At 42.0% G+C, this 23174-nt stretch overlaps 1 protein-coding gene across 2 annotated transcripts; it reads right to left on the bottom strand.

Annotated features, from left to right (window-relative positions):
* Nucleotides 1-233: 233 nt before the first annotated feature.
* INIP (INTS3 and NABP interacting protein) lies at nt 234-15839 on the bottom strand. Of its 2 annotated transcripts, XM_081151372.1 has the most exons (6): nt 15695-15839; nt 14667-14749; nt 8250-8352; nt 5931-6021; nt 4686-4828; nt 234-994 (listed from the first exon to the last, which is right to left on the bottom strand). In XM_081151372.1, the coding sequence occupies exons 2-5, from the start codon at nt 14689-14691 to the stop codon at nt 4733-4735; spliced, it is 315 nt and encodes a 104-aa protein (XP_081007498.1). In that variant the 5' UTR covers nt 14692-14749; nt 15695-15839; the 3' UTR covers nt 234-994; nt 4686-4732. The 2 variants fall into 2 exon arrangements, with proteins under 2 accessions (XP_081007498.1, XP_081007497.1); XM_081151371.1 differs by lacking the exon at nt 234-994 and having other exon boundaries at nt 2169-4828.
* Between the last annotated feature and the right edge of the window lie 7335 nt (nt 15840-23174).

The raw sequence follows: 23174 nt of genomic DNA, 5'->3' as shown, positions 1-23174 counted from the left end.
GAGACTAGAATGACTGTTTACAGCTATGCAAATAGCCTTTTACTAAGGGGGGGATGCTGGGGGAAGACCATGCTGGGAAGGTGAGAGATCAGTGAGTCTGATTTTGGACATGTTACGTTTGGATGCCTATTAGACTTCCAAGTAGAGATGTCATGTTGGCAATGCATATAGGAGTCTGGAGATCAATGGGATTCCCGTTATCTTTTGCTGCATAATAAACTACCCCAAAACTTAGAGGTTTAAAACAGCAACAATTTTATTATTCTTTATAATTCTGTGGAAATTTTGCTCAGCTGGGCAGTTCTGCTCCATGTGGCATCAGCTAGGGTCACTCACTTGGCTGCATTCAGCTGGTGGCTGGGCTGAGAAGGAAAGTCCAAAGTGGCTTCACTCACATGTCTGGCACCTCAGTGCTCTACCATATGGCCTCTCCACGTGGTTAGCTTGGGCTTCCTCACAGCATGGTGGTCACAGGGAGTCAGCTCCATCAGCCACACAATCACGAGGGCAAAGAAACAATATTCTGCAGTGTACTGTGTTGCCAGTGTGTTTTGGACATTGTGGTCTGAGCACGTTTAAGGTAGGCTAGGCTAAGGTATGGTATTTGGTAGGTTAGCTGTATTCAATGCATTTTCTACTTAGGTTTTTCAACTTACAAAGGGTTTATTGGGATGTAACCCCATTGTAAGTGGAGGAGCATCTGTATAAACATACATTTCCCTTTACACATCTAGAGAGAAAGACACCCCTTTGGTAGCATTCTCAGAAATGTGAGAACATAATATTTTCCTTGAATGCAGCAATCCTCTCCTGGAGTCTCACTTGGGTTGAATTTGGGTATTATGTGCAAGGCTGAAGCAGTTCCTGTGGTCTGTGAAATACCATGTGCTGACTGGCTGTGGCAGAGGGCATCCATTCCCCTGCTGGGTCTGGAGCATGTAAGGCCCACTCCTGCGGCTGGGCGGCCAGCTTCCCCTGAAGCGCACTGGCTGTGCTGGGGAAGGAGCGAGGGGGAGAGGAGTTAACGCGGAGTAGATGACTAGGATGTCCACTTCTCACTGAGCTGCTGTGCAGATCAAACGCAAATTGTGAGGATGCATTGCTTTTCCTTTCTTAAAAGGTTCTTGGGGTGGAGAGATAAAAGAAAGCAGGAGAGAAGAAAGGTAGGTAAGGGAGGGAGGTGGGGCAAGAGAAATTTGGAGGAGGGGCACAAGAACTGAATGAAACAAACGGCAGAGGAAGATGGGGCTGGAGTTGAGGTGTGGACATAAACAGAACACCCTGCCTGAATTCCCAACAGAAATAAAAGTAGTATTATTCTGGTGCCTTCTAAGTTCCCTTTTCCCAAGAGCTGATGAGGGCCCGACTGCCTGTGCTCAAGCATGTCCAGTAGCTCCCAGCTGAGCGCCAGGCTGAAGGCGTTCGCTTCCTCCTGGAATTCAAGACTCCCCGGAATGGGTCTGTCCTACCTTTGGCTCCTTTCTAATGACTGTCCCAGATAAACCCATCCAAGTCTATCTGTACAAGTCCAGCCACCCTGGACTTTTGCTCACTGCACAATCGCCCTAAACCTACTCTCCTCCCTGCCTTTTGTGTAGGCCTTTCCTTTGCTTTGAATGTTGATCTCTCTTTCCTGGCTTACATCCTCTCATCTCAAAGGCCAAGTTCAAATGCTTGTTCTCTGCTGTGGCTGTCACTGGTCCTTTCGGGCTCCAGTACTCTCTCTCTCCTAAGTTGCACCCAGTATTAGTTGAATGCTTGTCTTGCTCGCCCACTTTAGATGGTCAGATTCTTGAGGACAGTGAAGGTCTCCTTCTTCATCCATGTTCATTCTTGATTTGCTCATTAAAAAAAAAAATTAAAAATCCCAGCATCTTCTGTACACTAGTGCACACAGAAGTGAAAAAGAAAAGTTCGCAGTAAACACTGGCTGAGCTTCATGCTGGCGACACGGGACTCGCGCTGGCGGATGGGCTTCGGCAGCGGGGTGAACTGCACTAAGGAACTGACGTTCTCTCTTGATCTTCTGGTCTGTGTCACCGTTTTTGCCAAAACCCTTGTCTCAGTGGGCCTTGAACCCATATAAAGGCTGAGTTTCTATTGCCAAAGTAAAGTAAAGAATGGAGACAACTTAATGAGATAGCATGTAGACTGTTCAGGAAAAATATCTGCCTTTGAAATTGTCATTTCAGTTTTTATTCCAGAATCATACAAAGCTCTATCATCAGTATTATTTAGCAGTGGCTTTCAAACTTTATTACCATGACTCAATGTAAAGAAAACAATACCCTTTACATCACTATCCAGGTCACATATATTCCTTCCTTCCTTCAACACATAGGTACTACATGCCAAACACGATTCTAAGCAGAATACAGTAGTAAACAAAGACGGCCGGAGGGAAACAAAAACTCTGGCCTTCAGAGACCTTACCTACTGGTGGAACATACAATAAGCAACATAAGTACAACACATAACACTTTAAACACAGAAACAGAAGCTTCATGGAACAAAACCTCCTATCACCACATGCTATGTCACTCTGATGAAGTAGAGCATGTTCTGTTCCTATATCACAGATGGGATGGAGTGACATGTAAAGAGGGGTTAAGCGAGTTAGGCAAATTCACCATAATCCAAGGGAAGCAAAAATGAAACTTCATCTCAGGGCTTCAGACTGAGTCCACTGCTGCCCTTCCCCACATCCTCTGTAGTCCTCGCAAGTGCCTTGGTTCCTGCTGCTCTCTGATTAGTAAATCTTGACCCGGAGCAGCTCTTCCCTCCTTTGCCAGGTAAGATCATGCCAGTATTTCTAGGCCCATCGAGACTGCTGCATGCTCCAGGTCACCTCTCCCGTGCCACTCACTGCACCTGGCTTCCATATCATTACCGCTGCACCAGAGTAGGCTCCTGCACTGTGACCTCCTTAAGAGCAGGTATCACTCATCATTTCCCTTCCAAAGCACAGTGTTTTACAGAGTAGATATTAATCAGCACATAGGGAACTGAACTGAATTTGAAAGTGACGTAAGGGAGGGGGTGAGGAAGGGTTTACTAGCCAGGACTGCAGGATTTAGGCAACATGTATTTAAAAGGCTAAGACACTAGAAAAGATATCGCTGGGAAGAAGATCTCTTTAACCTAAGTTATAAAAGTCACACACTAGATAGAGGCTGTGATAGTATAAAAACTACAATCCAAATTCTCTATGTCCCTAGCATCAAGTAGATAGATTTAGAACCACGGATTTAGGTGTATCACAAAGAAGAGAAACAGTCAAATTCAAGGAAATGAGGGCCGCTCTAAGGAAGCTGGCAAGACCTGAGGCAGGACAGGGGCCAGAGCCCCTGGGGAGCTGCTCAGCAGTAGGGTCAGGGCACCTTCGCTGTAACGGTGACCATTACAATGGGGACAGCTGCCAACTCACCCAAATGAAAATCCATTCAGATTCTCAAGAGAAAGAACCTCAGCGGCACAGACAAGTCTGGAATTGTCCGCTTCTGCTTTAAGTAGTTTGGGTAAGATGGGGCTGTGGGGGGGAGGGGTGCAAATGTCTAGGGGAGGAGGGAGAAGAGACTTTTTGAAAAGGGAGATGAACTTTGATTAAATATTGACCCAACTAGAATTTTAAATTTAAATTTTATCCTACCACTAGAGAGGATGGGGACTCAAGGCCAAGATGAGGTCATTTATAAGCAGTTATAAAAATATTGTCTCTGTGATACAGTGTAAAATATAACTTGAATCCTATTAGAAGTACAATAATGTAGATTTTAGCTAAATGACCTACCTCTAAGGCTCAGGGACCTACAAATCTATGAATTTATAAATATATATAATGAAAAATGAATTCTCTAACCCACGGTTTTCAGACTTTATTTTGAATTAAGAGATTCTGATAAGCACTCCAGATTCTGTTAAAGATGTGTCATGTTGAGAAACTGCTTAAACCAACTCCTTCCTCGTAAAGTAATTAAAAAGGGCATCAACTTGCACACATTTGCAATCAGAACAAAAAGACAATCAAAGCACGCAGGCACACCATTGTAGTAACACTAAATAAGAGCCTGTATAAAATTTAAAACCACCACGTTTCATATCATTGTTTTTAATAGCACTTTGTCACCTAATTTATAGTGGCACAAGTTTATAAATGATGTTTCAGACTGGTTGGTAACTTAACCTTGGGATTTCTTTTAAAATTGAGAATAAGGAAACTAGTCATGAGTTAAGGAGTATTTCAGGATGATATGTTGACTATAAACTCAAAAAGGTACACGGATATCAATTCTATAAAGAGCAAATATGAATGTAACTTATTGAAGCCTTTTGGTTCACATTTTAAAAAGCACCCTCATTTCTTTAAAGTTAAGTACTATAAATGGCTCTTATAAGTCTACTGTGGACATGATGTACTCAGTCCCACCAGCTGGGCAGTGGGAGAGGGGTGAGTTCCTGTGACCATCTAATTCAGAGCCAGACTTAGCCTTAAAATCAAACTGCCTTACCAACAGTTACAGTGACAGCAGCAGCATCAATCCTCAGACAATTCGGCTTCCGAAGCTCCCGGTACCCTCTTTTGCCTCTTTTCTTTCACTTATACATACCTTTCTTTTAAAGAAGTAAAAAACAGAAGTTCACCGAATTCTGAAAGTCACAGTTTGTATAGCACTGAAAGATAGTACCTTTGGCTTTTGATATCACAAAGTCAATGTCACTACAAATGACTTCTTCATTCTGGGTCCAGGCGAGGTAAAACAGGAAGGATAAGATTCCCAAATGCGGAGTCCTGCGTTATGAAGTATCCAGATGAGTGTGCATGTGCGTGCTGGAAAGAGTTTTAAAAGAAGCGAGTAAGCTATTAAGAGTCATAATTCTTCAACCCAGGCATTAAAATTACTTCTCCTTTCTGAGTGCTTGAGACCAAATTTATTTTAAAAATCAGTTCTTGTGCTAATTTTGTTTAAATACACAGGAGATGGACAATAATAAAGAATTCATATTAACAAGTTGCACCAGGTACTCATCTATCATCCATACTTTCTCCCCAGTGATTCTTTTCAATCAATAAATGAGTCAAAAACACAAATGACGTACTTTATTCCTTCAAGTGGGGGGAAACCAACAACAAGGGTCCCAAAGTATTCTGCTTTTCAAAAAAGCAGGATCAACAGAGCAGGAGCTTGAGAAAGAAGGGCAGTAGTTGGAAGGAGGGTTGGGGGAGGCAGCTGAACGTTGGAATGTAAATTACGGAAGACCACCAGTGACTTCCTCTGTCACTAAAGAAAGGAGGACTGTTCTTAGGTTGTCTAAAATGAGATGATCTTTAATATCCCAATTCTGAGATTCTGAGGTTTAAAAGCACAGGTAAAGATGTCTCTGGAAATCTTAGTAAATTATCCAAGTTCAGTATAATACTAAAGCTGTTTATTACTATGAAGAAAATAGATTTTTAAACTGATGGGTTATCACATTCCTATGGTAAGAGTTAGTCTTCAAACATTTCCTGCACGACAGTCATGCAGACCATTACAAAAAGAATCCACACAATGATAATAAAAGGTAAGACCGTCAAAGGATATAATAGCATGAGGGATTTGAAAAAAATATGTATGTTCTGTTAAACTAGCCAGTTCAGCTTTTAAGATCATTCTGTCCATTCAAATACCCTAAACTCTTGTGTGCAAGCAATCCCTGGCCAGGTACAGCTCAGAATCAATCACGACCGTGTCAACACCATAGAAGATATTTTCATTACTGTTTTGGTCCTTCAAATCCTCTGGGCACAACTGAACATCAGCAAACCACTGCAATTATGTGTGGAACATTTTTATTGATGTTGCTCCACTGAAATACGACATAGGAATTGTGCTGGCTCCCAAGACCCAGGAGTCTCCAGCGAGACAAGAACGTCAGTTACGCTCGCTCACCTGCAGCGCTGCCTTCTGTTGGGCCGCAATGTGCTGCTGCTCAGCATGATCCCGGAAGTCCTTATTAAGGGCGGGTCTCGAGAGGGCAATGCTAAAACGGAATCTCAGTTACTTGGCTGTTTAAGATACGGGCTTCCTTACTTCTGAATCACGTTTTTCATTATATAATATATACGGATAAAAAAAGACCTTCCAGAATACGTTTTTCCTTCTCCCACTGTCTACATTAATGTACATGAAGAAAGCCTATGTTATTTACTGGGGCTTCAAATTATGTCCAATTTGAGGTACTCCAGTCTATCATAAAGTTACATTTATAATGAAAACTGAAGATCTGAATGTTGCAAGCAGAAGGTATAGCATGCAAAAAGGCCCAGGGCAGAAGAGCTTGAAGAACTCTTTGAAGAACTGTTTGAAGAACTCAGAGTTTAGTAGGACTGGAGGTCAGGGTTGGGGAGGGGTGAGATGGGTTGGCATTATGAGGCTGGAGAGGAAGGCAGGTGCCAGGAGATGAAGAGCCTTGTGAAATCAATTATAAATGTAGACCTTATCCTAGCAGTAAAGGGAGACTTCTGAGGAATATTATAAGCAGAGGAGTGACAGGATCAGATGCGCCACACGATGGTTCAGAAAGACCACTGTGATGGCAGACAGAGCCTGTTACCTCAACAACTGCTGCTCTCACTTCTTCCTTGCTAATGGAACCTGAACTTAGTTCAATTATCAGCTGTCTCATGCTTCAGGGCAGGGCAGGCTCATCCCCCAGCGGGTGAACTGTGGTGTAAGACAAAGCCATTCCCTTTGCTGGTTTCTGGCTTAGGCAAGAGAAAGGTACGCAATTCTGAGCAACTAGATTTGATGGGTAGTCTGCTGGAAGGCTTCTGAGAATATTTTCCTCTTTCTTACAAAAGGAACATAGGATAGGAACCTCCTGGCCTTTGCCTCTATAGGTGGCTTGTTGTAGAGGTGAGGCCTAGGTGGTTGCAGTCATGTTTTGACCATTAGGGAGCTGCTGACTCATGGAGAAAGGCAGAAGGAAAGGTGAAAGGGAGCAGCATCACTGCTGACATGGCTGTGCCACTGCATTGAGCTGCTCTGAACCACCTTATCCTCACATTCTTGGTTAACATGTATCCTAATGTGTATGGCAACTTTGTTGGTTTTGTTACTTCCAGATTGGAACATCCTAACTGACAAATATATTCGAGAGACTACAGGAAATTCAGTAAGGACGCAGTTATAGAAATGAGGGAAGAAATGACAGTGCCAGGACCAGTGCAATGAAGAAAAATGGACAGATTTACACACTTCAAAGTGTAAATGTAAGGGAATAGTAAATACTTGGAGACTAAAGTGAAAGGGAATGAGAAACAAAGTTCAAATTTCTGACTGATAACTAGTAGATCTGTACCACTCACTGAGACAAGAAACCCAAGAATATCGAGTAGTTAGTTAGGGAAGAGAAGCTGAGTTCAGTTTGGGGAATACTAGGTGTGAAATGCCTGGAGGACATCGCAGTGGAGATGTGCAGGAGGCAGCCTGGTGCTGGGGGAGAGGACTGGGCTAAAAATGCAAATTTATAGAAGTTATCTGCACATATTAACAGGCTGTGAAAGGAAGCAACTGTCCAGTGAAAAGATGTAGACTGGGAAACTGGGTCTAGAACAGAACTCTGAGGAACACCGACTTGCAGAGACAGGCAGTGGAGAAATGTTTGCAAAAGAAAGCAAGATAGTCTAACAGTGAGTGAATGGAAGAAGCCAAGGAAAGTATTTTAAGAAGGAGAGAACGACCAGTGGTGTCAAATAATGCTAAGGTCTCTAACTAGAAAAGGACTTTGCTCTACCAGCTTTAGCCACAAGGAGGTTGCAAGTGAACTAGGCGCAAACCTATTCCAGGTGGGGGGGGAAGACACCTGGTAGTCAGGTTGTAGTGGGCTGAGGAGTAGACACGTGAGAAAGTGGAAGTGAGTACAGACAACTCTTTAAGAGGTCTGGCTGAAAAAGACGGGACAGTTAGGGTGGTGGCTGGATAGGATAATGGATCTGAGGGAAGAAACTTAAGATGGCAGAAACTGAATACTGTACAATAAAGACAAAACACTTTTCTTAAAAGTAGGCTGTAGGGAAAATTAAATATTCTAAATAGAATTAAAATATTTAAAACTGAATCAATTAAATAGTCTAGTTTTTTCAAATCTAACTAGGAAACTAGGTAAATTCCAATGCTAATGAAGCAAACCACCTCCAACCAACTTGAAGTATTTGTCCAAGATATTTTTATATCCCGGAACATAAAACCCACATTAATCTTCAGTACCTAGCTCCAGGGTGGTTTGTTGAAGACTGGTTCTGCATTAGTAATTTTCTTTTCTCTTTGTCCAATTCTGCCAAGATTGCAACTCTATTTTTGTTTTGAAAACCTAAAAAGAGAAAGGAGGGTTGGGAGAAGAGAAAGAGAAATAAAAAACATTTTAGAGCTATTTTATAAACCTAGGCCATCTAGAAACCCAGGTGGCAAAATACTGTTCTCTAATATGATAATAAACTCACTAGTAAGTAGTTTCTTTAGATGGTTACCGTTTCCCTATTGCCTATTTGTCAGCAGCTGTAACAGCTTAATACATGGATATATACAAAGTATAATACTGATAGAGGACTTGAAAGACTCAGTTCTAAAGAATTTTAATCACTGTCCTGTGGACTGAAGGGTCCTGGGTTCGATTCCAGCCAAGGGCACATACCTTGGTTGCAGGCTCGATCCCTGGCCCTGGTCAGGGCTTGTGTGGGAGGCAGCCAGTCGATGTGTCTCTCTCACATTGATGTTTCTCTCTCTCTCCCCTCCACTCTCTCTGAAAAGCAATGGAAAAATTTCCTCAGGTGAGGGTTAAAAAAAACAACAAAGAATTTTAATCACCAGCGTATGGATAACAGCATTTGTTCTTTACCGAAATCTCTGCCTAATTTAGAAATTAAACTTTATCATGGGTATTATGTATAGGAAAAACATACTATACACAGGGTTCAGTACTGTCCGAGGTCTCAGGCATCCAGGGGGCCTTAGAACATATCCCCCACAGATAAGGGGGGTACTAATGTAGCTTACAAACCACAGCTTTAGACCTTTACTTCAACTAATACCAAAGCAACTGATGAACAATTCCCTTCATTTTATCAGGGCAATCTGCTACAGGGGCTTAAAAATTAGGTGCTATACAAATAAAGGCAATGAAAAAATATTTTCAATGATTAAATAATTTCTTACAAATTTAGACCTCTAATAAGGCTGCCCATCACAAACCATAAGTATCAATTCATCTTTATACAATTAGGAATATTATGTAAACATAATAACCACTATAAGAGAACTTTTGTGTATTAAGTTAAATTTATTAAATTGCCTATATCTGACCATTTTCTACTTATAAAAACAACTGCATATAATTCACCAACTTTTTACAAAAAGTTAAGAAGGCATAGCTTCCATAAAAAAATCCATGCATGTTTGACAATCAGAGCACAGGAAGCTACAGTTAACTACCTGCTACTGTGGAAATTAAGTGTGAAAATTAGTAACTATAGGCTCTAAATTAATATATAATTTCTAATTTGATACAGTTTCTTTGACTGTCAGTATTCTGAGTCCACTAAGGAAGGCTATGGTTGGTCTGTTATCCAAATAAACACATAAATCAGTATAAATGATCTGATAATATATTAGATGGGAAATTTAGAAATGAGTATTAATGATTTTCTACAACAGAAACTTCTGTAAAAATGATGTAGTACAAATTAAGGTAAGATAATTACAGAAGGATAGGTAATATACTGGAAAGTGTTATTTAAAGGAATCCAAAAGTGAGTTCTTTGTAAGGTAAAGAATGCTTTCAAAGGGAAACTGGGCCCAGGCTGGTGTGGCTCAGTTGGTCGAACATCATCATGCACACCAAGAGATCTCCAGTTTGATTCCTGGTCAAGGCACATGCCTGGGTTACAGGCTTGATGCCCAGTGTGGGGCATGCAGGAGGCAGCAGATCACTGTTTTTCTCTCTCCCTCTCCCTTACTTTCTCTCTTCTCAAATCAGTAAAAAAATATATATTTTTTTAAAATGGAAACTGGTACTCTCCCATTTATATATATTAAGTTGCATATATTTAGGGCAAGCTACACCACCATCTACATTTTCAACTATAGGACAAGACTTTTTTTCTTTTTTCAGAAGAGGCTAATGCATTTTTATTTTTTAATTTAATTTTATTTTTTAAATATATCTTTATTGATTTCAGAGAGAGGAAAGGAGAGGGAGAGAGAGAGATAGAAACATCAATGATGAGAGAGTCATTGATCAGCTGCCTCCTGCACGCCCCCCACTGGGGATCAAGCCCACAACCCGGGCATGTGCCCTGACCGAGAATCGAACCCCGATCGCCTGGATCCTAGGTCGATGCTCAACCGCTGAGCCATGTCTGGCCGGGCAGGCTAATGCATTTTTAGAAGAGAATTATGTAGTTACATCTTTTTAAAGATTTAGAGGTACTATAAATATAAAGTAGCAATTATTGAAAAGGAAAGTTAAAAGTCTGCTAAGTGACTAAATTATATGATGAGCAAAATAAGTCACCACATTGGGAAGTACTGTTTACAGAAATATAAATTCCCTCAATATTAATTTGTTCACAAGAAAATATTTTATGGTATCCTCCATTAAAAGGAAGCAGGGTTCTTGGGGAGTACTAGCGCCATGTCTTAGGGTAGGAAAGTAATCAAGATGGACCTGGAATATCTTGTCAGAAACCAACAGGATTTTTTTTAATGGCCCATGATAGTGTTCAAAGAACAAAGAAGCCAGTTTGTGATTAGCCAGGCTGACACAACTGGAACATTAAAAAGAATAATAATTATAGCTAGATGGAACAAATTATATCTATAAGCCATGAATTCACAGTAAGATACTAAAAGGAAAGTTAAAGTACATAAAAAGACAGTTGTAAAAAGGGTGAAAATAATAGTTATTATGTTAATAATTAGGTTAGTGTTTCTCCTAGTAAGTATATGTCTGTTTATAAAGTATAGCTGTGTACTTTTTGGGTTAGGTATAGGAGGAAGGGGTAGATACAGGGAACTGTAGCTAAGCTAAAAAGTTCCAGAAATGTCCACATTATGCGTCACTGGGACACAGTCTTAATTCAGAGGTAGCATACCTTAGTACAAGCCTAAAGGGTAAACTCGCTTTCCTTCTGGACCATAGATGGGTTAGGTAAGACTTCTACTTGGGTCTGAGGTCAAGCAAGACAACCTCCCATGAGCTATGCCACCCACTTCCTACACAGCACCCTGAAATCACAGCTAAGAGCATCCAGAGTGGTCCCAAATCAATAGTTCCCACCACTTAATCTGCAGGGTTTACAGTTATTTCTACAAGCATTTTGAGATAATTATAAAATAATCAAAGAACTCACATTCCTTACTCAGTATTTCTCTGTGTATCTGAAATCAGGTTAGACCAACCCAACTACCACCACATGGTCACAAGACCTTGATATTACCAATAATGATGGTACCTTGGACAAATTCCAGTTTCTTAGCCTGCCTTTACATATTAAAATTCTCAAAATGTTACTTCAATCAAACAATAATGTTCCACACTATGATGGATGCTAAGAATATGAGACTTCAGTAACTGCCTGCCAAGAACTTATGAAATTCAGCCATCCTGATTACTACTACACTATGATAGAAGGCTAGATCCGAAAGAGGGCTCAGTGAACACAATGGGATTCTGTCCCCTACACCAGAGACAGTAATATAATGCACGGATCAAGATTTTTCTTAAAGTCATTGTTCTTTCAGTTATCACTAAGATAATTATGACACTTGACATTCAATCTCCATAATAAGTAGTCCCTCTACACATAAACAGCACAGAAATAATTTAATGTAGAGAGTAGAATGCAATAGATCCACATAAATTAGAATTTAACATTTTCATTCAGTCTGGGTGTCTACAGAACATGATATGGTCTCCCTCTGCTGGTGGCTAATAGCAACTGCTCTATGACACCAACAAAACCTCTGACAAAACAGTGACAAAAGCCAAAGTGGCTTTGACTGTTTCAGAGTGGATTTGACTATGGATCAAAGGCGACACTAAAAATGATTGTGTTTCATTGCAACTGCTAAAAAAAGGGTAACCAGCAAACAGTAAATCGCATTTATTTGTATTATTAGAACAAAGGTAATTTAAACTTTTATTTTCATTTGGACTGCATTGTGCGATTTTTAGCAGTATATCTTCTTTTCAAATTAGACTGTTCTTAGTTTTCATTTTTGTTTAATTTCAGTTACTTTAAATCTGAGTCCTTATAACTTGGAAAAGAAGAGGTCAAAGACCATAGGGGAATGTCGACCTGTGATTTGAGAGAACAGAACAGTATCAGCTGGTTACAGCTGATAAAGCTGTCACTACAGCTAGCTTTTTACTACACTTCTATAAAACTCATGTAACCTATGGTTGGTCCAAAAGCCAACTAATACACTAAAATAAATTCAGTGGACTTCCAACTTCCAGGAAGGGCAGAGTAGTTTGGTTAGACTAACCCTATTGCAAACAGAATTATAAATATTAAACATTCATCACTTGAAGGCATTAGAGGCTGAAGAAAATCAGGCGGAAACTGCAACTTGTGAGATTTGGGAATTTGTGGCCTTTTGCCTGAAGCACTCCTCAATCCACGAACAACTTGGACAGCCTCACCTTACTGGTTTGAAGTATCAGAGGACAGAGTTCAGAGCTGGCAGAAAAGTCATATATTAAGGGAGAGACCTAAGAGGGAAAGGCAGAAGGAATAAAGCCCAAAACATGCCTATAAAATCCACCCAAAGTGTTTGTTTCCAGTAAACTACCTATACATGGGGAGACCCCAGGGGCCCAGCCATGAAGCAGCAGCTGGAAGCTGAAAAGAATGAGCAGAGATTTCAGCTGCTGTCCAACACTAGGGAGACAAGAGTCTGGAGTACAGTTGAGTGAACCAAGCCATCTACTGGAACACGTATCACATTTCAGGAGAACGTAACAGAATCCAGAGTCTCTACAATGTATTAGAATATCCAGTATCCAATAACAAATCACTAAGCATAATAAGAAAAAGGAAAATGTGACCCATACTTAAAAAAAAAAAAAAAAGTGCAATCAAAAGAAACCAACTCAAGATGATCCAGAAAGTGCGATTAGCAGTGACAAAGGACCTGTATCCAGATTAAAAAAAAAACACACAAAAACTTCAGCCCAGCCAGGTGTGACTCAATGGATGAGCATCGACCTAGGATCCAGGTGATCAGGGTTCGATTCCCAGTCAGGGCACATGCCCGGGTTGCGGGCTCGATCCCCAGTTGGGGCGTGCAGGAGGCGGCCGATCAATGACTCTCTCATCATTGATGTTTCTATCTCTCTCTCTCCCTCTCCCTTCCTCTTTCTGAAATCACTAAAGACATATTTTAAAAACAACAACAAAAAAAAACCCTTCAAAATAAAAAAATATAACTCAGTTTTAAAAAAATAAGCAGAAGATGTGAACAAACACTTCAAAATGGAAGATTTACAATGGCCAATAAGTAGGTAAAACAGTGCTCAACATCTGTCATCAGGGAGATGCAAGTTAATACCACAATGAGAAGTCACGTCACGCTCCCTAAAATGGCTCCAAAAAAACCCCAGATGGACAGCCAGGGCTATATGTGAAGCAGCCAGGATTCCCACGCATTGCTGAAGTGAATGTAAACTGTACAACATCTTGGGAAAAAGTTTGCCCGTTTTTCATAAGTTAACCATACACTGAGCTGCTCCATTCCAAATATCTATAAAAGGGCTTACAGCAAATATTCAAAGCAGTTTTATTCACAGTGGCCACACTGAGATAACCCCAAAGCCTCCAAACAGGAGAACGAATAAACGAATTGTGGTAAATTCATACAATGGAATTTGGCAATAAAAAGGGGTGAACTATTATTGATCCGTGGAACAACACGGATAAATTTCATGGACAGTATAGTGAGCGAAAGGAGCTGGACACAAATGAGTGCACACTTTATGATTCCATTTATATGGAGATTAAGATAAGATAAAACTAAGATTTTAAAAAATCGGAACATCACGACAGAAACGAGTAATAAAAAAAAATATGGTGGGTCAAATAGTTTAGACTCAATATGGAAAGGAAACAGAAGTTTGCTTCAATTTTTGAAGCAGAAAAATGCAAAGTAAGATTTAATACTTCCTAGAGATTAAATTTTACCTTTTAAAATTTACTTTTAAGTAAAAACTTCTTTAGAATGTGTCTAATGTGATTTGCTTTGGAGATCTAGCTCAACACAGGTGAAATGCGTATGACAGCTTTTAGCACAAATGAAGATAAAGGTACGGCTATAGCTTGGAGACAATATAACTTCTTTAAAAGTGGCTCTGATTTCAAGTAAAAGAACAAGTGAAAACAGATGTTAGAGGACCGAAGGTTTACAATGTGAATAATCTTAGCACAGATTAAAATATAGGATTAATAGCTGTGAAGGATGTTCAATATCTGATACAATGTTGGACTTCCTTCAAATAAGGGGTTTTACTTTGTTATTCACTTTTTATTCTGGCTACAGTAGCTGCCCTATGCCAAGTTTTCTATTAAAATACCTTCACTATATGGGGGGAAAGTTCCTAGTAATAAAGTAAATTCCAGCACGCATTACCTTGTCCTGAAGGGTTTGCTGCCATCTTCCTATTTTCCGTTTTAACTATGTTCGGTGGCAGTTGGTCAGGATTTTCCAATCACCTGTAAAAAATGTGTACATGCATACAAAATGCACCATACTTTAATAACGAATTAAAAGTCGTCAGGAACAGCTAGCTTCCTACAACGAAACGTTTGCAGTTTCTCCATCTCTTCAGAAACATACATCTGGGAAGCACAGGGACTTAAATCACAAACTCTGCAAGCTCACGGTTTTAATTAGAGCGTGGAGGTTAAATCTTTATTCTTGCGAATGTTCACACCAACATTTAGCACTACTGTCTTTAATATATCATTAGGTGGCTTACCAAGTACCACCAAATGTATCAATCAGCTGATAACATCAATACCATCAGAGTTAGGAAGGAAAATCGCTCATCTCTGGTGCCTCTCGATTCACTTAAAAAAAAAACGTACCCAGCAACAACTGTGTGCACCGAAAGCTAAAAAGGGAAACGAAGGCAGATCCCAAATAAGCAGCACCCTACTCCCGCCCTCCAGGAACAGCGGAGTCTCTCCCGAGCAGCCATACTGAGAAAGTTTAAGAGACGCGCTCTTTAAAAGGCGTGAACACTGCTCGGGAAGCAGAGAGGAACCGGTTGCAGGGGGTGATGAGGGTGCCGCCGGGGGAGCCCGGGCAAGTGCGAGGGGCTAGCACACAGATGGAGGTTTTCAACGAAACATGGTTAGGTGTCTCCTGTGGCTGAAGCGCCGGCTAACGCAGCCGGGTTAGGGGGGCACATCAGGTGAAGGGGAACGTCAGTCAGGGATGTGACAGGGCAGGACCCGCACGTCGGAAGGGTCCCCGCGGGCGGGGAGGCCAGGCTGGGCGGGGGCTGCGGCCGAGACCAGGGAGAGGAGGAGTGAGAAACCTGGGGAGGCGAAGAAAGCGGAGAGGCCACTGCCCAGTGGCAACAGACAGCGGCAGCGGGTCAGCACCGGAGCCCCACGCCTCCACCCCCGGCGCCGCCAAGCGGCCCTACTTACCCCAGACGCGGGAGCGCCAGGGGCCGCCCCACCGCCGGGTCGCACTCTCCGAGGGGGCGCGACCACTTCAGAACCGGCAGACAGAGCGCAACGTGCAGCTCTACAACCTTCCCGCCCCCACTGCACTTCCGCCTCCTGATGACGTAACCCGGGGGAGCGGAAGTCCCGCCTCCCACCGGCCCCAACAGCCGCTGCCCACGGCGATTCGTACTTTTAACTGCCGCCTCAGCGCCGTGACAGCCAAGGAGGCTCATGGGAGATGCAGGCCGCACTTCGGGGGACCGCGCCCGAGCGGGGCGCGGCGCCGTGACGTCTCTGCCGGCTCAGCTGCGCAGGGGCGGGGCGGAGACCCGCTGGGTCCCTAGCACCTTCTAGTCGCCCTCTGGTTGAGGCCGGAGAAAAGCCACCCCCGGCTGTCCCGCGACGGCGTGAGTCCTCCTGGTCTGGGACTGAGACGCAGCTGCGGCCGGGACTCGGAGCCTCGCTTTCAAACCCTAACCCCTATCTCGGGTTGCCGTCCACGCGCCCAAATCCCGGGAATATTTTCCTTATACAGAGTTTGCGTTATACACGTAAGAAAAGAACTAGACGTGGAGCAGTTTTTAGTACTGCTTAGTGATCCGCACTTAAGAAACGGCTGCGCACATCCCCGAACTCGGACACCTGACGCCTGATTCCAGCAAAGCTAGCCTTGTACGGGTGTCTTGGCCTGTTCCGTGGTCGTTAACCCGCTACGCATCTTTCCTGGAATCTGAGCGTATGTTGTTAATAATCGATGTTTTCTCGGTAGTAAATGTTTTTGCTGTACCGTTCTGCTGTGCATGGAGCCGAGACTAAAGCAGTAGCTCGACCCGGCGTGGGCTGAGGAGGCGCTTCCCGCGCGTCAGCCGGGCCCGTCGGGACCCGCGTGAGGCGGAGGGTGAGTCACTTCATGCCAAGCAGCCGGCAGTTTCGCGGGACTAACGGGCCGCCAGACGCTAAGGCCCAGCTGCTTCCCTCACACGCCGCTTCTGCGGCGGGGGAAGGGATCCCTCTGCGACCAGCTCTCGCTGACCAGCGTAGATATGAAGTTATAAAGATACAGAGGGCAGCACCGCGCTCCGGTGCGGGTCAGGGCCCCTTCTCAGCCGCAGGCGTTTTGATTCCCGGTGTGACTGAAAAGGGTGCCGGGGATCTACCTGCTGAGGGAGCCTGAGGAGAGCCTTTTGGCTCTCGGCTGCCTGACTAGACAGCACAGAGACTGGGGCATAAGAAAGCTCCAAACTAAGTCCTAGATGGACTTTCTGAACAAAGGAGAAAGGAGGGAAAAAGTTCTACCCCCGGAACATTCTGCAATTTCCTGGCAAGTTCAGCCTCCCAGGGTTCGGGGAACATTATCGGAAGAAAGATAATTTAACTTGCTGCTAATCGTTCTGCCCTTTACTTGGTGAGTGTTAGCCCTTGAACCCCTCTATCTTCTTCTTGAGAGATTTTGTAACTTATGCCTCACAAGAATTTTAACATATTGGTTAATAGTAGGTCAGTTTACTTGAGTTCAAATTCCATCGCTGACATTTTTTTTTTAATGTTTTTTATTTTTATTTTTTAGAGACAGAGGAAGGGAGAGGGAGAGACAGAAACATCCATGACAGAGGAACACCGATTGGCTGCCTCCTGCACACCCCCTGCTGGGGGTCAAGCCTGAAATCAGGCTTGTGCCTTGACCTGGAATCAGACCTCTTGGTGACCTCTTGGTGCGTGGGAGACACTCAACCACTGAGCAACACCAGCCGGGCTCAGCTCTGACATTCAATGATTGTGAGCCTTGTTTAACTTTTCGGTGCTTCCGTTCTATCATCTGTAGAAGGGAAATAAAAATAAATAAGTGACCACCTTATACCCATTAGATGGCTACTATTTAAAAAAATAATAATAACACAGAAAATAACAAGTGTTGGTGAAGATGTGGGGAAAATGGAACCCTTGTGCACTGTTGGTGGGAATGTAAGATAGTACAGCTGCTGTGGAAAACAGTATGGCAGTTACTCTAAAAATTAAAAATAGAATTACCATAAGATCCAGCAATTCCACTTCTGGGTATATATCCAAAAGAATTGAAAGCAGGGCCTTGAAGTGTTATTTGTACACCCATGTTCGTAGCAGCGATATTCACAACACCCAAGAGGTGGAAGCAACCAAGTGTTCATTGGCAGATGAATGAATAAAGAAAATGTGATTTTATATATATATATATATATATATATATATATATATATATATCACATTATTCAGCCTTGAAAAAGGACACTCTGACATGCTATAACATGCATGAACCTTGGGACATTATGCTAAGTGACATAAGCCAGTGACACACAAAAAGAAAAATACTGTGTGTGATATTGTGATTTATAAGAAATATTTATTTCTCATACATATTGGTCTTCACCACAATTCTTGGCTCACAGTTCCAGAAATGCTTGGGATTTCCCAAGGGTTGAAAGTGATAAAGGTGTTCTTTTGTTTTGTTCATAAGGTGGCTTTGGAAAGCACCCAAAGATGGGGACTGGTTGCCAGTGGAGTCAACCAAGTGATTATAGGGTGGGAACATTCAGTCTCACCCTGACCTCCTGGGATGGGAAAGGAGCTGGAGATTGGATTCAGTCACCAACGGCCAATGATTTAATCAGTCATGCTTATGTACTGAAGCCTTTATAGAACCCCTAAAGAGGGTGTTGGGAGAGCTTCCAAGTTGGGGAGCCAGAAGGCTTCCATGTGCCACAGTGTGGGCCCCAAGCACCATGAGGACAGAAGCTCCTTTGTGTGGGACCTCAGCCTACGTATCTCTTCATCTGGCTGCTGATTTGTATCCCTCGATATCTTTTGTATTAAATCAGTAATCTAGTGAGGAAACACATTTTTCCTGAGTTTTGTGAGCCATTTTAGCAAATTAATTGAACCCAAGGAGGGGACATTGGAAGATCCAATCTGTAGCCAGTTGGTCAGAAGCACAAGGAACCTGGGCTTGTGTCTGGCATCTGAAGGGTGTGTGTTAGGGGATAGGAAGGAATCTTGTAGGACTGACCCCTTAACCTGTGGAATCTGATGCTGTCTCCAGGTAGATTGTGTCCGAATTGAGGTGAATTCTTCAGTACCCTGCTGGTGCCTGAGAACTGCTTGTTGGTATGGGGGACCCCTCCACACACTTTGGAATTGGGTCCAGGAACTATATTTACTGTGTAATTCCATTCATATGAAGTACTTGGAGTAGTCAAAATCAGAGAGACAGAAAGCAGATTGGTGGTTGCCAGGGGCTGGGGGGACGGGGAAAATGGAGAATTGTTTAATGAGTATAAAGTTTCAGTTTTACAAAATGAAAAGAGTTCTGGGGATAGATGGTGGTAATGGTAGATGCTATGAAAGATTTGTGTTTTACTGGATATCTTGGGACTTGGTCAGTAGGTCATAGTGCCTACCTGTCCACTAGGGGAAAGCCCAGGATAAAAGGAATGCGTGTTACAGTCCTGTGGCTCTGTTAAATGATAAGGAAATTCGGGGTAGCAGGGTGTGAATTATTTCATCCTGAAGCCATTATGATTATTATGGACCTTCAATATCAAAGTAAAGTTGACACTAGGTCCCAGTTTCCAACTGAAGCCACCCCAATCCTCTTTTGCTATTCTGTGATAAAATATTTATAGGAACAGCATTATGCTAGACAGCCTTTAAAATCAAGTGTGTCCCTGCCCGGTTTGGCTCAGTGGTTGGAGCATCAGCCCGTGGACTGAAGAGTCCCAGCTTCGATTCTGGCCAAGGGCATGTACCTCGGTTGCAGGCTTGATTCCCGGCCCCTGTTGGGGCATGTAGGGGATGCGACCAGTTGATGTGTCTCTCTCACATCGATCTTTCTCTCTCTCCCTTCCACTCTTCCATCTTTCCACTCTGTCTGGAAAGCAATGGAGGTGGGGGGATCAAGTGTGTAGAGCCCTGGCCAGTGGCTCAGTTGGTTGGAGCACCATCCCATGCACCAAAAGGTTGTGGGTTGGATTCACAGTTAGGACATGTACCTAGATTGTGGGTTTGGTCCCCTGTCAGGGCGCCTATGGGAGGCTATGGGAGGCAACCAATAGATGTCTGTCTCTCTCTCCCCCCTTCCTCTCAATCTAAAAATCAATTTTAAAAAATCAAGTGTGTAGAAATTTGAGACAATTATTGTATTAGTTACCTATTGCTTGTAACAAATTGCCCCCAAAACTTCTCCTTTTGAAACAACATGCTATATGTATTCTCTTAACAGTTTCTGAGGGGCTGGACTCCAGGCAGCGTAGATGGCTTAGGACCTTCTGTGAGGTTGCAGTCAGGATGCCACCTGAAACTATATGGTGATTTGAAAGCTCAGCTGGATGGAAGGATCTGCTGTGGCTAATGGCAGGAGGCTTCAGTCCCTTACCATACAGGCCTTTCCATAGGGTTGTTTGTGATGTGGTAACTCACAGCCAGAGCAAGTGATACAAGAATTAAAGAGAGTGACCAAGATAGACGTCACAGTGTCTTTTATAACCTGAGTTTGAATACTATTGATCACACAGAACAACCTTGATACAGTGTGGAGGGCACTGCAAGGCTGGGATCACTGGGGACTGTCTTAGTCCATTCAGGCTGCTATATAACAGAATACCATAGACTGGGCATCTTATATACACTGGAATTTTATTTCTCACAGTTCTGGAGGCTGGGAAGTCCAAGATCAAAGGGCCAGCATGATCGGGCTCTGGTGAGGCACACTTCCTAGTTCATAGATGGCTATCTCTTTTATAAGGGCACTAATTCCATTTATGAGAGCTCTGCCTCCTTGACCTAATCACCTGCCAGCCGGTACAAATTGAGACCCAGTGTGGAGTCAGGTCTCATCCACAGTTTGCAGGCCCAGTCTGTGTGGCACAGATGCCAAGGCACTAGGTCACTCTGCCTCTTTCACCGTAGAGGGAGGTAAAGGGGTGCCTCCTGTCGAATATAATCAAAAAGAATCTGGAGGCTTTGACCACAAATAAATGACAAAGATTTATTTATGGGTCTTAGAGTTTGCAAACAAAACACAGCTAGGCAGACCCACAAGTGTTCCACAGAACAAAGAAAGTTTTCATTTTTATAATGTAACTGAATCACAAGAGAGAAAGGAGCCCTGCAATCTTAGCTCTTTGGTTCATTATGATGAGTTCAGTAGCATCAATAATTATGATGATGAATTTCAGGGGGTCATTAAGAGGGGCATCAAGCAGTCTGGGCATGTAGAGGTTTTCTTTGAGAAGGCCTCACACCTGACCGGAATACAGGCACATCAATGCGTACTGTACTGCTGATAGTCTGTATAATGTCTAGCACAGGATTGAAGAGTTACAGAGAAATTTAAAAGTTCAGATGTCAAAGATCAAATATTAGAACAAAAGAATGTTCCTACTTCTCTTATCACTTAGGAATTTATAAGGGTTTCAGGAATGAAGAGTGGGAGGGGCGAAGATCAATATATATTTTTTCTATGATCTCACAAGGTCAGAAATAGGCACTGCTTTTTTAGTGCAGGGAATAGGTGAGCAGCAGGAGTACTTAGGTGAGAGAAGAAACAAATTAATAAATTCCAAATGCTCCCTCTGAGATTAGATGAATTCAATAAATTCTTCCAAAACCAACAATTATTTCTGGTTAGTGCCGAATGCCCAGTTTTGGGCCTTTTTTCCTATTATCATGTAATTCTGGAGTTGCTCATGCGTCAGTACAGTATTCACGACAGTTGTACTGGTGGCTGAGGAACATTTCTGCAATCCTAAGGAATCGATATGCTTATATTTGTGTGTATGTCGGTTTATAAGCACCATGTGTTAAACAACAAAAATTCAACTGAGTAAGTTTAAAGATCAGATTGGCTTTATTCAACAATTTGTGAATCAGGCAGCATCCCATTTAGCAAAACAGAAAGAAGCACCAAAGAGCTGCAGAAAAGGAAAGGTTTTTAAAGGCAGAGAGGGGGTGTGACAAGGAGGCCCTAAAGGAAAAAAAGGATTATTTCAGGTAAGTTTACCTTCTTTTGGGGGACGAAAAGGTCTATTAGGTGGATACCTCACTGGTGCTGACCAGGAAATTTCAGACTGACTGGTTAAGATTACATTCCTAAGGAAGGTTGAAACTGCAGTTGAGTGAGGTACTAAGTTTCAGTTTGGTGATGTGGGCTTAACACAAGTGACTCCATTTGGGGTCTGTTGTTTCTTAACACATGAATGAAGCATGACACAGATTATTTGCTGTATGACTCTAGATACTGCTTTAAGGGATGGTAACAATTATCTTCTAAGTGATAATTTAGGATAAAATTAAAATATAAACTAATATTCTGGGATAATGATTTATCATATGCATCCCCATTTCAATGTTTTACTATGATATTTGTGATTCAGTTTTGAATCTAAGTATTACTTTAATAATTGCTTCCTTACCAGAGGACATGTTTTATCCAAATTGAAATTAATAAAAATCTAAGAACTATAATCACTTAAGAAAGTTTGCCCATTTGTACATTACTGTTGTTAAATTAATTAAACAAGGAGGCCATTAGACTGAGGTGGTTCTAATGCTGTAGCAGCCTGCATAAGTGAACCAAAATCTAAGCCTGCAAATACCTTAAGGTTACAAAATTGAAACCTAAGGACAACCAATCACAAACAGCCAACTAGGCTTTAAGCTATAACCAATCAATAATGTCCTTAATTTACTTCTGCCTTTTCTCTCTGAGTCTCTCCCAGCTCCTGTTCCTGGAGCTCTCCTAACCTCTTTCCCTTTGGTGCTGTCCAATTGGAATCCATTTCTGCTCAAATAAACTCTTAAAAATTTTAATATGCCTCAGTTTATCTTTTAACACTGTCAATGGAACACAATTTATGTGATACATCTTATAATCTAATAATAATGTAAATATTATTTTGCTCCTGTAAAAGCAAGAAAAAGACTTTGTGTAAACTGTTTATATATTGATTTTATTACTCATATCAAATATCAATAGGCCACCTAGACATGAAAAATAATAGAGTAAGTTGTCTTTGATATTTAGCCAACTTTCAGTCATTTCAAAGCCATAACTTTACCTTATTTGTAAGCTTGATTTATCCCTTTCAAATATTTAGGCATATGGAATGTGAACCTGCATCTGTACTCTTGCCCCAGTTCCCACAGATGCTCAGATGGGCCTGACTAAGTGTACGTTTACCTGTGTTAAAATTGCTGCTGTGCTTTCATTATTAGTATAAGAAAAATTAAAGTAGAAATATTTGGTAGGTTTTTTATCTTAAATGTAAATGTGAGGACTGACATTTATTTCATTAGTCAATTAAATAGTGGTCATCCAGGCGACTCAGCATATGCTTTGTTATATTTTATATTCAGAATATTAAGAAAACTTTTTAAAAAATATATATATCTTTATTGATTTCAGAGAGAGGAAAGGAGAGGAAGAGAT

This window comes from Miniopterus schreibersii (genome assembly GCF_964146895.1).
Source record: "Miniopterus schreibersii genome assembly, chromosome: 11".
Taxonomy (NCBI): Eukaryota; Metazoa; Chordata; class Mammalia; order Chiroptera; family Miniopteridae; genus Miniopterus; species Miniopterus schreibersii.
Note: the sequence above shows the minus strand (reverse complement) of the source record. Positions and strands in the feature narration are given on the sequence as shown.

Excerpts from the sequence above, each read along its gene's own strand:
- INIP (XM_081151372.1), bottom strand. The coding sequence starts at position 14,691 with ATGGCAGCAAACCCTTCAGGACAAG. Across the intron at positions 8,353-14,666 it reads AGCAAACCCTTCAGGACAAG|GTTTTCAAAACAAAAATAGA; the intron begins GTAATGCGTGCT and ends TTCTCTTTTTAG. Across the intron at positions 6,022-8,249 it reads ACAAACCACCCTGGAGCTAG|CATTGCCCTCTCGAGACCCG; the intron begins GTACTGAAGATT and ends ATTCCGTTTTAG.